This window comes from Nerophis ophidion, linkage group LG23 (assembly GCF_033978795.1).
Source record: "Nerophis ophidion isolate RoL-2023_Sa linkage group LG23, RoL_Noph_v1.0, whole genome shotgun sequence".
Classification (NCBI taxonomy): domain Eukaryota; kingdom Metazoa; phylum Chordata; class Actinopteri; order Syngnathiformes; family Syngnathidae; genus Nerophis; species Nerophis ophidion.
Window position 1 is genome coordinate 11,182,637 of NC_084633.1, and position 19,792 is coordinate 11,202,428.

The 19,792-nt window shown below is 37.7% G+C and overlaps 1 protein-coding gene across 2 annotated transcripts in view; it reads right to left on the reverse strand.

The window, feature by feature from the left end:
* Positions 1–18,703, reverse strand: part of prkar1b (protein kinase, cAMP-dependent, regulatory, type I, beta) — a 110,779-nt gene extending 92,076 nt beyond the window's left edge. Inside the window, exons 1-2 of one of the 2 annotated variants that reach the window (XM_061884807.1) lie at positions 18,578–18,692; positions 14,067–14,257 (exon numbers count right to left, since the gene is read on the reverse strand). In XM_061884807.1, coding sequence (XP_061740791.1) covers positions 14,067–14,243 — 177 coding nt within the window. In that variant the 5' untranslated portion in view covers positions 14,244–14,257; positions 18,578–18,692. Of the gene's footprint in view, positions 1–14,066; positions 14,258–18,577 lie in introns of both variants that reach the window. The other variant, XM_061884808.1, reaches the window with a different exon arrangement.
* Between the last annotated feature and the right edge of the window lie 1,089 nt (positions 18,704–19,792).

Genomic DNA, 19,792 nt, shown 5'->3' on the forward strand with positions numbered 1-19,792 from the left:
TCCTCGAGTAATTTGAGTAATTCGATTACAGAATATATTTGGGGAATTTTACGCTGCCTCGAGTCGTCGCTAAATTTTTTAACGACATTTTTCCTTGTTTGATAAACAGTAGTCAAAGCTCACGTTTCGTTTTGCACGGACTATTCAGGTATTGCACAGCGTGTTTACGTCACAGATCATACGCCACGTGGACTGCACAACACCGCTCTTTTAAATACGCTTGAGTTTAGAAAACCTTTTCGCTGTCATGATTCGTGGCCTGGATCATGTTTTTGTTATGTTCTGTTATTGTTGGACTCCCTTGGTTCCTGTTTTGTGCACCTCTGGGTTTGTTTTGGTTTCTAGGGGGATCAATTGGGTTCACCTGTTTCTGGTTAGCGGTCGGCACGCTCACCTGCAGTCTACCACTAATCAGAGAGCTATTTATTCACCTCTCTCGCCACACTCGTCCTGGCTTCATTGTTTGCTACAAGCAACTGCTACGTGAGTATTGCTGTCTCTAGCCAATGCTAAGTGTTAGCCCTAGCATCCAGTGTGATCGGCACATTTTTCCTTCGTCTTGTTTTTCTGTTTTTATGCCGTCTTTGAATTTCGAGGAATAAATAATGTTCCTACCTGCAAGTCCTGTCCGGAGTGATCCGTTTGCATCCCAGGGGAACGAACCTCGCAGCAAGCTCCGACCCCCCGCACGTAACATTCGCCAACATAACTCGCAATGGCAGACGCCGCAGAAAGCAGGAAACAACAGCCAAAGCAAAACGAGGGAATTGAGAAGTGACAAAAATTGTCTAAGGTGTGGGAACACTTCACACTAAAATCGGAGGAAAACGCAGTAGAATGCAAACATTGCTAAGTGTAGCTCGCATACCATAGTAGCACAAGCATTCAATTTGAGGGACGTACGGAGGCAAAGTAAGTCATCTATTAAATGTAAACACAAAAGTTGTGGTAATAAAATACATGTTATTCATTATGATATCCAGGATGTTTTCTTTCACTCCTGTGAAGTCATTAAATGCCGGCAAAAGGTGTTGAAAACTAACAACGCTATCGTGTTCAATTAGCCTTTATTATTAACCACGCGAAAGTAGCCGTGCAAAGTTATTCGGGTTATTCAAGTCACGCAACCACATGCTACTTGGATAGCTTGAACTTGCGCCCAATATAGTCTCTATACCATAGGCGCCGATCTACACTTCAGCCAGTGGGTGCTCGGACGGGCTGTAAAGCTGACGCTACTTTTCTGAGCATGCGCGGTTTTTACTTGGTGGCGACTCACCACTGGTTGCACATTTCAAATGCAGTATTGAAGGCACTATCTAATCCACATGTTTGACATAATAAAAACTGTTGTCATTGTTTTATTGTTGATACTAAAAATATAGTTTGTTTTAACTTTCTCAGGGAATATTAATTTTGAACTAATTTCATGTACATGTGTTTTCATTTCAAACATGTTATGATGGCAAAATGAACAATGATTACTATTTTGCATGCAAAGAATGCAATAAACTGTACTGCATTCTTAACATTTACAACTGTTGTCGTCATTAATACGTTTTTTGTCTTTTTATATTGTTTATGTATTGGTGGCAGGTTGAAATCAGCTCAGCGGATTTTCGTGGAGAAACCACCATTTAAATGGCACCGTAAAATAATGCATGAAAAACGCACAAGAGACCAGAACTTTGATTACGCAATAACACCACACAGCACATAGGGCTGTGAGGGCACCTGTTTTTATTAGCAAAAACAAATTGGCACAATCAACCACGCACGCATTTCAGCTGTGCGTGTCAGCCTTCAATAATGAAAACAGGCATTTAGGAATTAGGCCAAATGCAATAATTGAGGGCACATCTTAACATGTATAATTAAACCTTAATTAGGAAAAAATATTGCTCCGGCCTGGCTGCACCACATAATAATATAAATCCATTTAATAAGGTCAAAATACAAATACGGCAACAAGAGAAGTATCCCACACTTCTCTTTTATAAAGTCAATTTGTACAGCCGATATGGGGATCTACATCAACAATATGATGTGCCTGAGAAGCTGGACAGGACAAAAAAATAAGAACTTTTTTTATTTTAAAGCAAAAATAGGATTTATTCAATTACTCGGTTAATCAATCAGGATATTCAATACAATACTTGATTACTAATAATACTGTTTGATAGTTGCAGCTCTAATCTCATATATTTTCTCTGTAAACCAGAAGATGCGTCGATAACTTCCTGCTTATTGTAAGCCCCGCCCACACATTTAGGTCATAGAGGAAAGCATGAAGGAGTGACTTTGTGTGTGCCACAAAAAGGTCATTATACTGTACTGGTCCAAGGCTCGTGGCAAGACACACTGCGGCACGAAAGAACATAATGTAGATTAGAGTATATGGGTACCTTTTTTTTTTACAACTTTCTAGCTACTCTATTACACAAAATCACCATCAACTAAAAGAGATAGAAGCCTTTTTGTGTAGTGCCTGATCTACTAAAGATTTGCATGTATGAAAACGCTTGTAAACTTAATAGCACACGCAAATCTAAACTACTAACCTCATGCACAGAGGATTGTGTTTCTTAGAGGTGCCCTATTATGCAAATCCATATTTTCTTACCTATTTGGGCCTGCTACAGTGTATGTGGAATCTGCATAAATACTAAACATTTGAAATCAACCAGTGGAAGTATTGCGGAGATATTTATAAAACAATCTTGCTTTCTTTTATACTTCCGGTAAAACGAGACATTTGGAATTTTGCTCATTTGGTGACTTTTTTCAATTGGTGAAATTAGCGTATATATGGTAAAATTTTACCCAAACTGCTTTGCGTGGGTCCCTCATTTTAATCCAATGCTGTAGTCAATAAGCTTCTTATTTTTTGCTATCCTATTGTTGTGGGGCAGACAGGCTCGTACATGCACATGCATTCTCCGCTGTGGCCATTTCTAATACAAAGTAGCGTATAGTTTCAACCTTTCCGTCTGTAGACTCGCTATGGAAGCGCATAAAAGTAAAACAAAGATGGTGGTGAGAAGACACAATTGAAGTGAGCCACGTAAACACCGCCCACAAAACGGCGCATCCTCAGGGGACTGTAAGAAAGCAGCTTGAAAACTGTCTGTAAAACATAATCTATGCAAATGTTGACCAACGAACCACCATAAGATGCTATGTAGACCACAAGGAAGTGTTTTAATTGTAGAAAAAAAGACCCCTTTAAGTGATCAAAATAGGAATGAATATAAATGAATATGCAGAATTTATGCCCATTATCAGAACACCCACAATCCTTGGAGGAGAAAAATGCAAATGCAATTATTTAGCACACGCAGTGTGATTTATCAAGACATTTGACAAAAGCAAATATTTACTCTAAAAGACGCTGGTTTTCCGGAGTATACAAAATACGACTGATATTGAGGGGAGTAGATCCGCCCCCTCGGTCCTTAGCTTTCTGATAATGTGGCCCCCAAAACTATTTAGTTGAATATCCCTGATGTAGTGCTTCCCATTTTACACATCCAGTCCCACAGTCCTCATCAGTGGCAGAAAGCCAGTGAGAGAGGAAGACAGAACAAACGAGGACCTTTGCATCAACATCGTTACAAAAATGAGTCCGCCATTACAGAGAGAGAGAGAGTGAAGGCAGGTCAGAGATTAATCCAAAATAATGAAGTCCGGGACAATGGACTACACAAATGCAATCAATCGCAGGCACAAAAGCTGCATCCAACATCATAGTTATTAAGCCATCAACCGCTCCAATTTCAACTCATTTACGACTGATGAGTCACATTAAAAATGGGCCTTGTTTGTTTTGTTCATTCCAGACTAAATTTGTTACGGGCAAAAGTTCTGACAAACTTTCATCAAAATATCAACAATACACAACTAGGAATCTTTCAAACACCCAACAGGAGGGGCCTCCTACCCATCAGCGAAAAGATCAACCACCCTCTGCCATTAAGTCGATTTCACATACAAGCGAATAAGAAACAATCATCAGCTGTTACCTTCAGCAGCGAACTGATGTACAGTTCACTCTCCACTGAGAGCGCAAACCCAACAACACAGCTCTCTATACAAAAGCACACAGGTAATGAAGCATGGAGTTAGTCTACTCATCACTCTGTTCCAACCCATTACAGCACCACAATGGATACAGAGTCTGCTGTATTTTGGGGGGGTTGGGGGGGTCTATGCGTGTGTTTCATGTGGCACCAACCTCCGGGCTATGAAATTACATTTACTCGTCTCTGTGGGCTGCACAAAGACACACACATTGTCCAATGGAATTTTGTATATGACTATTTTTTGGTGTATTTCTTTTAGAAAAATACATAATGACAGAAAATGCATACTCCGAATTAATTACAGTACAATAGTCATGTCCCATTATGGGCTTTTTTGCGGATATACGATATTCCGCTATTGTTCAACTCTTAATTACCGATGCCGATAATAACCGATACCGATATATACAGTCGTGGAATTAACACATTATTCCTAATTTTGTTGTGATGCCCCGCTGGATGCATTAAACAATGTAACAAGGTTTTCCAAAATAAATCAACTCAAGTTATGGAAAAAAATGCCAACATGGCACTGCCATATTTATTAAGTCACAAAGTGCATTATTTTTTTTTAACACGCCTCAAAACAGCAGCTTGGAACTTGGGACATGGTCTGCCTGAGAGAGCATGAGGAGGTTGAGGTTGACGGGGGGCCAGGTTTAGGGGCGGTAGCGTATATTGTAGCGTCCCGAAAGAGATAGTGCTGCAAGAGGTTCTGGGTATTTGTTCTGTTTTGTTTATGTTGTGTTACGGTGCGGATGTTCTCCCGAAATGTGTTTGTCATTATTGTTTGGTGTGGGTTCACAATGTGGCACATATTTGTAACAGTGTTAAAGTTGTTTATACGGCCACCCTCAGTGTGACCTGTATGGATGTATGAATGGGTGACGCAATTGCTCTGTATTTCTCCCTACATCTGTGTACCACTCCGTACAGTGGCGTTTTAAAAAGTCATACATTTTAGTTTTTGAAACCGATACCAATAATTTCCGATGTTACATTTTAAAGCATTAATCGGCCGATAAAATTGGCAGTCCGATATTATCGGACATCTCTAATTTTTAGTTCTCCAGTTTCACAGCGAAACTCGACTCCTGTAGTTCTATGATTGAATGTGACAGTGATTGACTGCTGCTCGGGAACTCTAACCCTCTGCTTAAATATTTGGATATTTTTCTTCCGCTTCTGGATTTTCTCCGCCACCTCTGTGCTGTTTGTGACTTGCACACAGCACATATTAGTAAAAGAGGTACATAACAAACAGTTGATAACAAAAAAAACTAAAGAAAGGACCACCGGTGAGGTCTAATGTTTTACCTGAGCAGCCCCAGGGTGCGGCTATAAGAGGGAGGAAGAGGTGTAAACTCAGGTCACTATGTGTACCCATTGACTTGATGCTTTTAAACAGTGGTCACAAACTTGTGGACCGCAGTATAGTCCAGACCCAGACACCTTCCTATATTAACCTGGACCAATTACAGCTGGTGGTCTGTCAAGTAGGGGAAGCTCATTTTCAGCTACTCTCTAAACCCGAGCAGTCTTCAATAACAGCTAAAATATATAAAGATGCTGGACTTTACAAGGAAAACATCACTTGCAAGATTGTAAAAATTTCCATATCAACTTAAGATAACAGTATGAAACTTGAAAAATGCTCCAATAGTAGGAATCTCTTTGTTAATGGACGATTCGATTCGCATCTCGATCTATGGGTTACGATACAATTTTAAAATTATTCATTTAAAAAACAGAACGTTTCGATACGATTCGATTTAGTGTACAAACGATTCGATATAATTCAATATGGTGTATGAACTATTCGATACATTTTTTAAACAAAAATTAACGATTCGATTCTATCGTTAATATTTGTAAATGGACACATTCTTTTTTACACCACAAAAACACATAAGCACTCCTTCCTGTGCGTACACTCATATTACAGGATAAATAGTTAGGACCTTGGCACCAGCTATGGTAGACATGATCAGATCAGAAATTACACTGACCAACTCTATGCGAGTTAAGCCACTACAAATGTGTCCAAAGTATGGCCTACGTGCAATCTTTAGGATGCATATTTTTTGGGGTTGGTGATTCCTGGACTTTCGCATTAGGAAATGTTTTTCATCTGTTGATACCCCTGCTTTAAAAGGTCCCTGTATTATGCAAAGGCGCCAGCGCCCCCCGCGACCCCGAAAGGGAATAAGCGGTAGGAAATGGATGGATGGATGGACTTTAAATGACAATAAATGGCTCAACAACCTTTTTACAAATAAGTAAAATTACATCCGAAAGGTAAAAGCTAAACCTATGACATTTTCTGATAAAAAAAAACCCTGCAAATTAACAAAGTAAAAAATACCTTCTTACTGTACTTAAGTACAATTTTATAAATATGCACTTCACTCAGTTTTTTATATTTCTGACAATTTTCACTTTTACTCCACTACATTTCCTACATAAAACCAGTACTTTTGCTTTCATACATTTGACTGAACCATCTTTGTTACTTATTACTCGAAAATAAAAGTTACGTTGGTGAAATTATGTTTGTTTGTTGTCATAGCAACACTACGCGCGATGAAGAAGAAGCCTGGCTTAAAGCTATGGTATCAAAGTAGTATTGGTATAGGCCGATATCCATATTGGGATTGGATCAGAGATGGAAAATTGTGGATCAGTAAAGTCATAAATTTTGTTTAAGTACTTTTACTTTTGATACTTAAGTACAATAAATGTTAGGCAATTTAAAGGGGAAATATCATGCAACACCAACATTTTGTTTACCTATTGGTACCTGATAATGTGTATTTAGGGTCTGCATGAGTCCCAACAATGTAAAATCAAACCAAGCCACCACGGATGCATTGCAGGGATATTTATGAAACAATCTTCCCTTCCTTCTTACTTTCTCCAAACAGTCCATTTGGAATTTTGTTCAAGTGTGACATTTTGTTCAAATGTGATGTCAACGGATTATCTATATATGATAGAAATTTACTCAAACATCCTTGCGCGAGTCAGCCTATTTTAATTCATTTAAATTTGTCTGCCCCAACATTATCTCTACGATAAAACCTAATGGAAAAAAAAGCTATGTTATTCGTTTACTGTAACCAGCACAAGTCACTACACAAACTTTCAGCCTCATCTGAAGTAAAAAGTGTCTTACTTTTAACTTTAAGGATTCATGGCAATGTGTCTATCTGTGAAGAAGTCGCTTCTAGTGTATGCAAAAAAAGAGTCCTGCTTCACCAAAAAGCTGTTACAAAGGGATGTTTTTTTCTGAAAATAACTACATTTAATGGCGGAGTCAGTGACAACTATTTATGGCAATGGATGAGACAATGAAACAGTAAGTAAAAACAGCAGGTTATAAATGTGTGAATGATACATTAACAATGTTAGCTCAAGTTGTTGTGTAGCTAGCTTAGCCTTCTATTGTAAGACCATAGCATCACCGTCCTCCGACAAGATAATGATTTTTCTAAAAAATATTTTTAATTAGATATGTGTTTACTGTGTTTGGCAATGGACCAGTTAGTAATATAATCCATTAGTTTGTTTGAAATGTAGCTTTTTAGTGAGTTTGAATAGCCAAGATGAACCTCTGTTGTTTACAAGTGTTCAAATCATCAGCAGTGAAAGTATTAACATGATATGGAATAGGAAAGCATTTCATTGTCATTATATGCATATACACTTCCAGGATTAAGCACTGGTGTGAGAAAGACTCGATGGATGTTTAAACTTAGCCAACATATCGTACAAAAAATCTACCACCAGGCTTCCTATACTTTGTGTTCGCCGCGTCGTCTCCTCCTTCCTTGAGCCGACAACAAAACATGGTGAGCCCCTGGCTCGCTATAAAATATAAGATGTTGTTTTGTGGTGAAATTCAAGTAAAAATCAGATGGCTGGTGGGGATCACCGGTGTCCATCTTTCATACGGTCATAGCCAAACAAAAAAACAAAAACAGCTACACAGCATAGCTGGGGATAGGGGCAAAAGTGTAGTCAGCGTGAGAGGACGTAGTAAGGCTTCATTTGCATCTAACAACTCTGCCTCTCAAAACAAGAAGCAAGAAAAGTGGCCTAAAGAAAGGCCTTTTAATGTTGACCAAAGAACAATCAATGCATGTTAAGTAGACCAAAATAATGTTAAAAATGCGAAAATAATACATTAACCACCTCTAAAGGCTTGAGTGGCCACATGCGTGGACAGCACCTTTTTAGCTCTTATTTCCAAAATTGTGTACACTACTGAATTGGGGTCTTACGCCAACATATGGACACTTAAACTGCTGTCTGGTGGTGTCAGAAGAGTATAAAATACAATGGAATTTGGAAAAAAAAAAGTGTAAAAATAAAAATTGGCATGTCACTACACATGAAGTACACATTTGTGTACTTATGGACTAAGTACATCATATCAAAGTATGATTTTTAGTTTTTATTCTAATAGGGTCCAATAAGCCTAAATAGCAAAGAGAAATAAAAAAAATGCATGTACACAAACAGCTTGGGCCTTATGAGGTTAAGCAACAAAAGAGATTTTAACTTCTACCAAAGTAATTTTATGGTCAGATACTTAAACTTTCACTTAGCTATTGCTTTTAAGTACTTCGAACAGAGAACTGATATTATCTGATGTATTGCATTGGACACACAAAATTTAGAGCTTACAAAAATCACTTTTGAACCTTCTCGTCAAGTATCAAGGTTAGACTTTGGGCCAAACACCATTTTGTGGGACCTCTGAGACTTACTTAGGATTGTTAAAAAATAATACTACACAGGACCTTAAGCATAAAATACTCCAAGTGCATAGTGAACACTACTAATGACAGTACACCCATGCATACATCTATATTTTGTCGTTTGGGTCATGTTGGGCTGGACAAGTGATCTTGTTTTACACTTTGTAGAAGAGAGAATTGTTTACAGAGGTGATGTTGAATGGACTACTAATACAGGAGATTGGTTGTGATAAATTATGCTGACAGCTCTGTGTCTGCAAACACCAACAGGCCTCTCTCCATTCTACCAAAGAACAGGTGACAGACTGACAGATGTGGCGTAATGTGGCATGTCCACAAACACACACAGCAGATTGAGCAGGGTGTGCATCTGTTTGAGTTGGCGTTGTGCAGAGATGTAACTACACTAACACCTCCCTTCTAATTCTGATGTTAAATGGTCTGCAACATCGTACGATAAAAATTGTGTCACCTCATCTGTCTAGTTCAGGCGTGTCAAACTTGTTTTCATTGAGGGCCACATCACAGTTATTTAATGCCCTCAGATTATAACAGTAAATAATACATAAACATATAAAAATAATTATAACTGTACAAGGATTTGCTTCATTTATCCATGTATCCATCATGATATTGATACGCAAGGGTCTGCACATTTGAATATTATATCTTTTTTTTGTACATCCAAAAAATAAAGTGTATATTTTGCAGTTAAAATGTATTGTTGTTTTTACAGATTAGTATTCTAAAATAAAAAATGGTACAACTGTTTTTACAGATTCTGGCCACTGAGCTGATTTGATTGATAATCAGATATTCAAGTATTTATTTTATTTTAACAAAAAATAGTTGGAATGTATAATAATATACTGGTAATATTTATTGCAATATTAGATAATATTAATGTTTAAAATACATGCAACTGCATGGATTACAAGTATTTCTGTCTGAATGGAGATAATGTAGATAGAAAAGTTAAACTACTTTATTGACACATGTGATTTCCACGTCATATAAAATGATGTGGTGGGCCAGATTGTGCCCTGGGCCTTAAATTTGACACATGTGCCCTTGTCTATTCGTGCTCTTGTACGAGCATACAATATACGTTGTAGATATTTCACCCTACTTATTGTTGTTAGTTTTTACTTGTCAAATATAATTTGGTTGCAAAACTGACAACTATACGCCTGGCCAAACAGTTTTGGATCCCAGAAATTACATAGTTGAATCTTGTGATCATCCAACATGAATGATTTTATTGAACATTTGCGGTCCAAGCAGCCCATTACAACAAATGAACGTTGTGTTTGCAGTCGGAATATCTACTAAATCACTTTTTCCTGCTGAGTTGTGTAGCAAACTGATTATTGTGCACTGTTTGCACCACAGGATTTATTTAAATTGTGGTTTGTTCACTCCATTACAGGATGAGATGCTCGTGAATGTGAGAGGAGCATGTCCCTCTTGAAATGAACGGTATGGAGGTGAAGATGGAGAAAATAAATAAGAAATTATTTTGGAATAAAGACAAGAACGAGTACTGACTGGTACCCAAACTAAATTGAACATGTGTAGGAAGACCAGGCAACACCGTTGTATGTCTTAAGTGGCTCACTGAACACTGGCTAGTGGCAATACTTGAGTCTATCTTTCATCTATTGCTTATTGTGAGTAATGAGTGCTTGAGGGGAAATGGATAGATGGGTAAATTAAGTCAAAGTTGCATTTTCTATGTATGCTGGGTATCACTCAAAAGATCCACAAGGAACATCTTTGCATGTTTTTATATCCATTTGCACCACAATAAAACACCATTTAAATGACATATAAACAATATGCTAACATGCACTATCGAATAGTGGACTCTACTCTAATAGAGACCCTAAGTTATCACTTGCAAGGTGTATCATCCACTTAGGTATAATAAGACACCTCCACTCTAAGAGATGACCTGCTCCAATTAATAGCATGCATTGTGCATTGTCCACATGAACAAAAAAGTTCCACACCCCAAATGAGCAGCTCTTACTTTATATTAATTCGTAGTTCACAAAAAAATCAATTTACATCCATCATGATTCTTTTTATCCCGAATCTAAATCAATTCATATTTTAAAAAATCGATTGAAAAATAAAGGAAGAGAGACTTTAAAAAAAATAAGAATCTATTTTTAAAAAGAGGTTTTAGGCCATCAACCAGAAGAAGCTTTTCTAACTTGCAACCGGTTTAAAAAGTTTCAATACAATTATTACACCAAATAATATATTACGAGAATCTGTTTAAATTAAGAATTGTGATCAATCGAGAATTAATTATGAATTGAATCGTCACCCCAGGAATCGGAATCGAATGTTTATATTTTTTATATTTTATATTGCCACTATGGTACATTTTTAGTTTATTTTATACCCGCATTATCCTTTCCATCCTTACACTTTCCATCCTTTGTAACTGAGCTGCTGTGTGGAACAATTTCCCTTGTGGATCAATAACGTTTGTCTAAGTCTAAGTTAGGTGCCCAAAGATTCATACCACTAATATTTATCATGAAGTATATTAGTACTTTTTTGATTATGTATAAAACATTTTTGTCAAACAAGAGCAAAAAACATATATAGCTGTTTTTATTTATTTATTACCAAAATGTGGTAACTATAGACAGGGAATGCATTTACCTACACGCAGACAGGGTGTTATGTGGAAGTAGGCATGGGCTAATAACAAATTTTGCTGGATGACATATTGGCGAGAAAGTATATAATTGTCAGCATTATTTTCAGCATCAAAGTAAGTACTAATGTAATCATAATATATAACAATAATCATGCAAGTAACACAATAAACTTGAATTTCTTATTAGTATTTAAGTAAAGAGTTTTGAATTCTCCTAAATAAGCAAACAATCTAAAATAAAACCGACACTTAATCTCTGAGTGATTATCATTATGACTTGTTGTCAAAGTGCTAATAAAAAGTGGGGTTTGGCACACTCCTCACACACCACATGATACTGTAGACATTTGCTGCACTGTATCCCAGACATTATTAGTATTCAAGCAGCCTCTCTTACTAGTATGTGGGATCACAGTTTGTACAAACAGCAGCAGTGCCTCCAATATCATTGCCACTATACAGAATAATATTTGATATAATTAACTACACTGGTTAAATAATCATAATTGGAATTACCACTAAGTAATACATTTTTAGTATATTTGCATATTTGGATGGAAATGTAATAATATTAATGTGGCGGAACTACAGTATTTGAGGTAAATGCAGTGGCTCCTAGTCCAACAAATATCACTTTGATCATCTAACAATAGCTCATCAAGTCAGCGGACTCTCACATGTTTGCACAAACACAAAAACAGTGCATCAGCAGAACAAGAGGCCTCCTGTGTCAGATGTCCTTCTTAAAGCCCGGGGGTCAGCCCTGGATACTATTTTGACACATGTGTAGTGTCAAGAGTGGAGCCTGTTGTTTTTTAAGCATCTTATGATCTACATATGAGCAAAGCACAGCCAAAAGCACAAAAATGACACAAGTGTGGTGTGTTTGTTTGCGCTATGATCCTTTGGGAATGGCCTTTATGTACTCCTTTTTATGTCACATCAGAGAATAAAACATATATTATACTGTGTTCTTTTTACCTTTGACCAAACTGAGGGAACATTGAGTTACTATACTGCTGCAAGACCCATCCCAACTCTCTTTATAGCCGTAGTCAAATTTTCAAACATTTCTGTTACTTAGTTATTGGTATCATTTTGTAAATATTCTAAATGATTTCAATTTTCTGACACCGATTTTTTTTGTACTTCCGCTACATTTTCTACGTTTTACTTATTATTTAAATTATATTTATACAATTAAATTATTTCCAATTATTTTATTCACTTCGACAAACTTTAATGATCCACAGGGGAAATTGTTCCACACAGTAGCTCAGTTGCAAAGGATGGAAAGTGTAAGGATGGAAAGGATAATGCAGGTATAAAGTAGACTAAAAATGCACCGTAGTAACAGTATAAAATATAACATATATGTAATATTTACATATTATATATACAGTATATGATATATATTGATATATTATATTTGTATATAAAATATACAATATATAACAATTACCATGTACAATGTTACAGTATATGTAACAACTGCAACATAAAATAGAGAATAGATCCAGCAGAAAATAGACATAATAAACAAAGAGAGGTAGCAAAATAGAAGCGGTCAGGTAATAAGACGGATATCATATAGAATAGAATAGAGTTTTATTGTCATTATTGCAGTGAACGGGTTCAAAGAACAACGAAATTGGAGCAGATCCCCTAAGGTGCATATACAATTTGGTAATATAGATAGTAAAAAAAGATAGAAATAAGAGATGTATCTATATATATGTATATATATCCTCACACATGCATATATGCATACATCTGAATATATATACACACATACATATAACATTATTGCACATTATAGTCCGAAAAAGATAAAAATAAAAGGACATGACACATGAGGACATGATGGACTCATTGTGCTCACTCAGTGCCTGTTTAATGCTACTATGGCTCTTGGGTAAAAGCAGTTTTTTAGTCTATTTGTGCCAGCTTTTAGCACCCTAATATACACCCTATATATTGCTGTATGGCGAGTGATTATACAGCTGAATGGAGTGTGGAATGAAGGAGTTCTTGAATAGCCTGTTGGAGTATGAGCTCCGCTGTCCCTCAATTGTCTGGTGGTGTCCCTCAATTCTCTGACCAATTACATGTTAAAGCATGAATGTCTTTTTATAATGCCAAACGAGACAGTGTTTCCTTGCACGCAGTTATAAGCATCAGATAATCAAGCACCACGTAACAGAGACAGGGCGAGAAATGGCACTACACCAAGATGTTACTTCTTCTCAAGACAAAAGACTGCAAGAACCACTGCAAAACTCAACGTGGATCCTCATAAAGCTTAAAGAGACATGGATATCACAACATAACAATATGGATAACAAAACATAGCCTCAAATCTCAACACAGAACTGCTTGTTTTTGTTTGTTTCTCACCAACCTTTTCCAGCTTTTCAAATACTCAACGTGGATCCTAATAACGCTTAAAGAGACATGGATATCACAACATAACAATATGGATAGCAAAAAAATTGCCTCAAATCTCAACACAGAACTGCTTGTTTTTGTTTGTTTCTCACCAACCTTCTCCAGCTTTTCAAAATGCTCACGCAGGAACTTCATAGGACGCTCAGGCTTAGCGATGCAGAGGTTCACAATGCACTCTTTGAGGATCTGCTGGATGTTGTGCTTCTGCACAAAAACCTCACAGCCCTTCAAACTCTCGTCTTCATCCAGAGTGGAGGAGGAGGAGGTGGCCATCTTATCTTTTATTTCTGTGGTAGAAAACAGGGTGGACCATGAGAGGAGGGGAGGAATAAAGCAGAGTAGAGTTGGGGGTGATGGATGAACTGTGGGCAGAAGGGGAACATAAAAATAGAATGCCAGGGCAAAAATGGGATCATGCAGTATGGTAAAAGTGGAGTAGTGTGGGTGAATGTGATGGAACTGTGGGAGATTTTTTTCTATGACTTGCAGTTTTACTGCTAATCATAATTATTTAATGTTTTATTTACCGCACAACAAAGTATTATCAGAATATAGACTATTCCTATACAATAGCATGGTTAGGAGTCAACATCCAGGGGTAAATCCAAACATAATGGACCTGTTCGAGGATTCAGCAGGCTCGTTTTCGCGAGACTTTTTTTGACAGGTCAAATGTCAAGAGGGATAAACAAACCCAGAAAATGGCTTTCTTATTATCGAGTGGTGCTGATTTGGAATTAAATGTCGACTTTGAGTACTTTTTGCGATGTAGTGTTGATTCATTGAAAGACCGTTTTGGTTGTTGTGGACCAAAGGCGTCTGGAAATAAAAAATATATTTCTGCCAGGGCTTTTGCGGCGTGGGAAATGGGAGTAAAAGCCAAGAAAACCGGGAAGAGGTGAATGACAAAAAGGCTGTGGACTACCAACAAAACTTTGTTTAAAATACACTGTTAACTTTTCTGCCATACCCTCTCTCTATTTCTGACGGTTGGGTAGGGCAAGAGGATGGCATGAAGCTCCAGCCGCCGACCATGTACTTTGATATAAGCATGTACCTTGGAGTTACAAACATGGACACTAAAATGCTTTAAAGTTACAAAGAAGGCAAGGCTTACAGTTATTTCACAACAGGTAAAATGTCCTTTGTTTGTATACTAATGATAGCATATGGTGAGATCACCATATTTAAACAAACACTCATGAATTTCACACATTGTTTGTTTCCATCTTGTGAGGTGATATGTATTATTGGAACAGCCCACAACTGTGCAAATTGTCTTTGGCATATTCAAAAATACTCACGACACGGAATAAACAAAAATTCAGGAATATATATCCTACTATTCGCGCTAAAGTGTAAAAACAAACCACAAACGGACGAAGTTTACCAGAAAAAGTATGGAGTCGCTTGGCATTGTTTATCCCTTCCTAACCTTGACCTCGACAAATTGGACATTTGCAGACGCCAAATTCAAAATGGTCCATTACAGCAGTGGTCCGGCAGCCGGCCGTGACGCATTTGCTACTGGGCCGCACAGAGACATTAGATAATTTATAACCCACCGCATTTTCTCCTACTTAACTTTCGCCAGTCCCACCAGACACACCAATAAGCTTGTTCATAGATGTATTATAAAAATCCTAATCCTAATCGCCATTTGCTAAATTTGTTACATATTTGTTACATGGGACAATGCACATTAAAATAAACATATAAAATGGAAAGGTGCCAAATCGTAGCCAAAATCTAGGTTCCATCTGCAGTTTGCGGCAAGTTGATGACCTAAGATCAGGGCAGATCAGGAACAAAGTGACCGTAGTAGGTAAAGTGCATAAGGCAGACGGAGAAGTTGCATATAATAATTGTGCTGAAGGAAAAAAACACACATCTCCTTTGGCCTAGTAAGTTAAAGTGCTACTATTATTGGGTATTTCTGTCTGTCATTCCGTCGTAATTGTTTTTTCCTTTTACGGAAGGCTTTTTGTAGAGAATAAATGATGAAAAAAACACTTAATTGAACGGTTTAAAAGAGGAGAAAACAGTAAAAAAAAAACTACAATTAAATTTTGAAACATAGCTTATCTTTAATTTCGACTCTTTAAAATTCAAAATTTAACTGAAAAAATTAAGAGAAAAACTAGCTAATTCGAATCTTTTTGAAAAAATTAAAAAAATAATTTATGGAACATCATTAGTGACTTTTCCTGATTAAGATTAATTTTAGAATTTTGATGATATGTTTTAAATAGGTTAAAATCCAATCTGCACTTTGTTAGAATATATAAAAAATTGGACCAAGCTATATTTCTAACAAACACAAAACATTATTTCTTCTGGATTTTAAAATAAGATTTAAATTTGATTGTAAAGATTTTCTAGTGATGCCAGAATATCTTTTTTTATTTTAATCATAATAAGTTTGAAAACATATTTCACAAATATTCTTTGTCGAAAAAACAGAAGATAAAATGAAAAATTAAATTAAAATGTATTTATTATTCTTTACAATAAAAATGTATTTACTTGAACATTGATTTAAATTGTCAGGAAAGAAGAGGAAGGAATTTAAAAGGTAAAAAGGTATATGTGCTTAAATATCCCAAAATTATTTTTAAGGTTGTATTTTTTTCTCCAAAATTGTCTTTCTGAAAGTTATAAGAAGCAAAGTAATGAATTTATTCAAACAAGTGACGACCAAGTCTTTAAAATATTTTTGGGATTTTTAAATTCTATTTGAGTTTTGTCTCTCTTAGAATTAAAAATGTCGAGCAAAACGAGACCAGCTAGCTAGTAAATACATAAAATTACAAAAATAGAGGCAGCTCACTGGTAAGTGCTGCTATTTGAGCAATTTTTAGAACAGGCCAGCGGGCGACTCATCTGGTCCTTAGGGGCCACCTGGTGCCCGCTGGCACCGCGTTGGTGACCTCTGCCGTAGAAGAAGCGCGCTCTTCGTGTCAATAAAAACTTCTCCCTATTAGGGTATTACGGGTACGGCAACAGCAGAAGTCACATTGATCTGCAGGTGTGTAATTTGTTGTGAGTTTATGCACTGTGTTGGTTTTGTTCTTTGAACAAGGTGAAGTTCATGCACAGTTCATTTTGTGCACCAGTAAAAAAAAACATGGTAATACTTAAGTATGGGGAACATGTTCACCATTAATTAGTGGCTTATTAACGTGCAAATTAGAAACATATTGGCTCTTAACTAGTCATCATTAAGTACTTATTAATGCCTTATTCGGCATGGCCTCATTATAACCCTAACCCTCTAACCCTAACCAAATAACTCCAAATTAAGTCTTTGTTACTTAGAATATGTTCCCCTAGTGACAAAAAAACCTTTAAATTAAGTCTTTGTTACTTTGAATATGCTCTCCATACTAAAGTGTTACCAAAAACACATAACTTTGTCTTGAATTTAAAAAAAAATAATTTAATTTTTCACTAAGAAGGGTTCGGTGAATGCGCATACGAAATTAATGGGGTTCTGTACCTCCAACAAGGTTAAGAACCACTGTTGTAGAAGAAGGAGCGCACTTCTTCTTCTACGGGGGAAAATGAAGTCGGTGGCTGTTTGCCGTAGTTGCGAGACCTGTTGTTGCTCAATATTGGTCCATATATAAAGCGCACGGGATTATAAGGCGCACTGTCAGCTTTTGAGAAAATTTGAGGTTTTTAGGTGCGCCTTATAGTGCGAAAAATACGGTATTCATTTTTCATGCACTTATTTGCTATGTCTATCTGTCACAGTGAAAATAATGCCTAAATTAAACCGGTCCCTGGGGTAAAAAAAAAAAAAAGGTTGGGGACCTCTGCATTACAGTACATCCATTTCATTAGGTACACCTGGGGCGGTATAGCTCGGTTGGTAGAGTGGCCGGGCCAGCAACTTGAGGGTTGCAGGTTCGATCCCCGCTTCCGCCATCCTAGTCACTGCCGTTGTGTCCTTGGGCAAGACACTTTACCCACCTGCTCCCAGTGCCACCCACACTGGTTTAAATGTAACTTTGATATTGGGTTTCACTATGTAAAGCGCTTTGAGTCACTAGAGAAAAAGCGCTATATAAATATAATTCATTTCATTTCACCTGCAGCATTTAATGAGATGCATTATGAAGCCCTTGCTGCTGGATGAGATACACCATTTTCAGCATGATGCAGTGCAACTACTGCAACAATAAACATTTTTTTTTGTTGTTATCATTCTAAACAAAGCAAACTATGCAAGCAATAAAAACCTTGCTCTGATGTCTTTTAACAATTCAGGCAGGTGAGAGCTAAACAAACCTATGCTATGACACTTCCTGATAGGGAAAACTCCAACGTTATTACTGCGTGATACATCTGTTATGGTTGTATTGCCATTTCACATCCCAGCCAAAAATAAATAAAGAAGCACATTAAAATGAAACCGAAAAGGAAGGCAGCTGTTCCGGTGTATTTAATGGTGAGCTAACATTAGCATCGCAAGCTATCTCAGAGCGACAGCCAAAACACAACCAAAGCAAACGACTGCGGCTACCGTTGGAGGAGAGTTGGGTTTCGTCGTTTAATTAAAAAATAAAACAATGTGTAATCGGCACTCTTGTAGCGGTCCCTACCGTTATTTTCTGGGGGTGATGCTCTAATAAATAGTGGTGGGATGTAGCCGAGGTTGTCCGCTGGTTAGCTCGGATGCTGCGTTCAACTTCGACAGGGGCTGCGTACGTCATCGACAGTGACGTCACTGGCCATAACGTCAATCTGTCACTTTTCAGCCACAACGGTGTCTTTGGGCAGCCTGTTAATAGTGTAACATTTTCAATTTAAATGACTTACAAAGGTACGAATGTGTCCCTAATATTTGACCGTTTATAACAGGGGTGTCCAAAGTGCGGCCCGGGCGCCATTTTAGATTAGATTACATTAGATAGTACTTTATTTATTCCGTCAGGAGAGTTCCTTCAGGAAAATTACAATTTCCAGCACAATCCCATTCAAGATCAGACAAACATTACAGGGAGACAGAACAGGATCGCTGACGGGTCTGCCGGCTTCCAGCGCCCCTTACAAAAAAAGATTACATACAGGTAAACAATAAAATAAAAAAATAAAAAATCGGTCTTAGCCTAGGCCCTGGAGTGGGGGTGCAGACTGAGGCCAAGGGAAAAGAACAACTCATAGCCATAGTACACATCCCTCTTACATGTGTGTAAGAGGGAAACATCAAACATCAAAGAACACAAAGGACATTAAAGACATTAAAGCAGCAGATACAACCAGACACTTCTACATACAGCTATGAATAAAAAGTAAAATAAACATATCCACTGTGGTGGCCTCTGCGGTGTTCCACGCCATCGTCCGCTGGGGTGGAGGGAGCATGGCCAGAGACAGGAGCAGACCCAACAAAGCAACCAAGACAGCCGACTCCACTCTCGGCCAGTGTCCAGTCCAAATGGATGAGCGAGGATACGTCCAAGGTGACTGAGGTTTCCGACACCTGCTCACCCAGTCAAGACACCGCGGAGCCTCTCCGTCCCAGCGCTCAGTGCTAGCTCCGCAGTCCTGTCCCCTCATCCGCATCTCCTCCAGTCCCTCCAAACAGACTCTGGTGTAGCAAACACCCAGCAGCTGGTCTCCATGGCCAAAAGGCTCCCGGGAGGCAGATCCAGAAGTCCACAAAAAAAGCACCACAGAGGTCACGAAAGTGCCACCCCTTGTCACAAAGTCCCAAAGGGTCCCGGACCAAAAGGCAAAAAAATATAATAACACATGAAAACAAGAGGGAAACACAAAAGGATGACACAAGAGCACAGAGCTCCTGCCTACAGCAG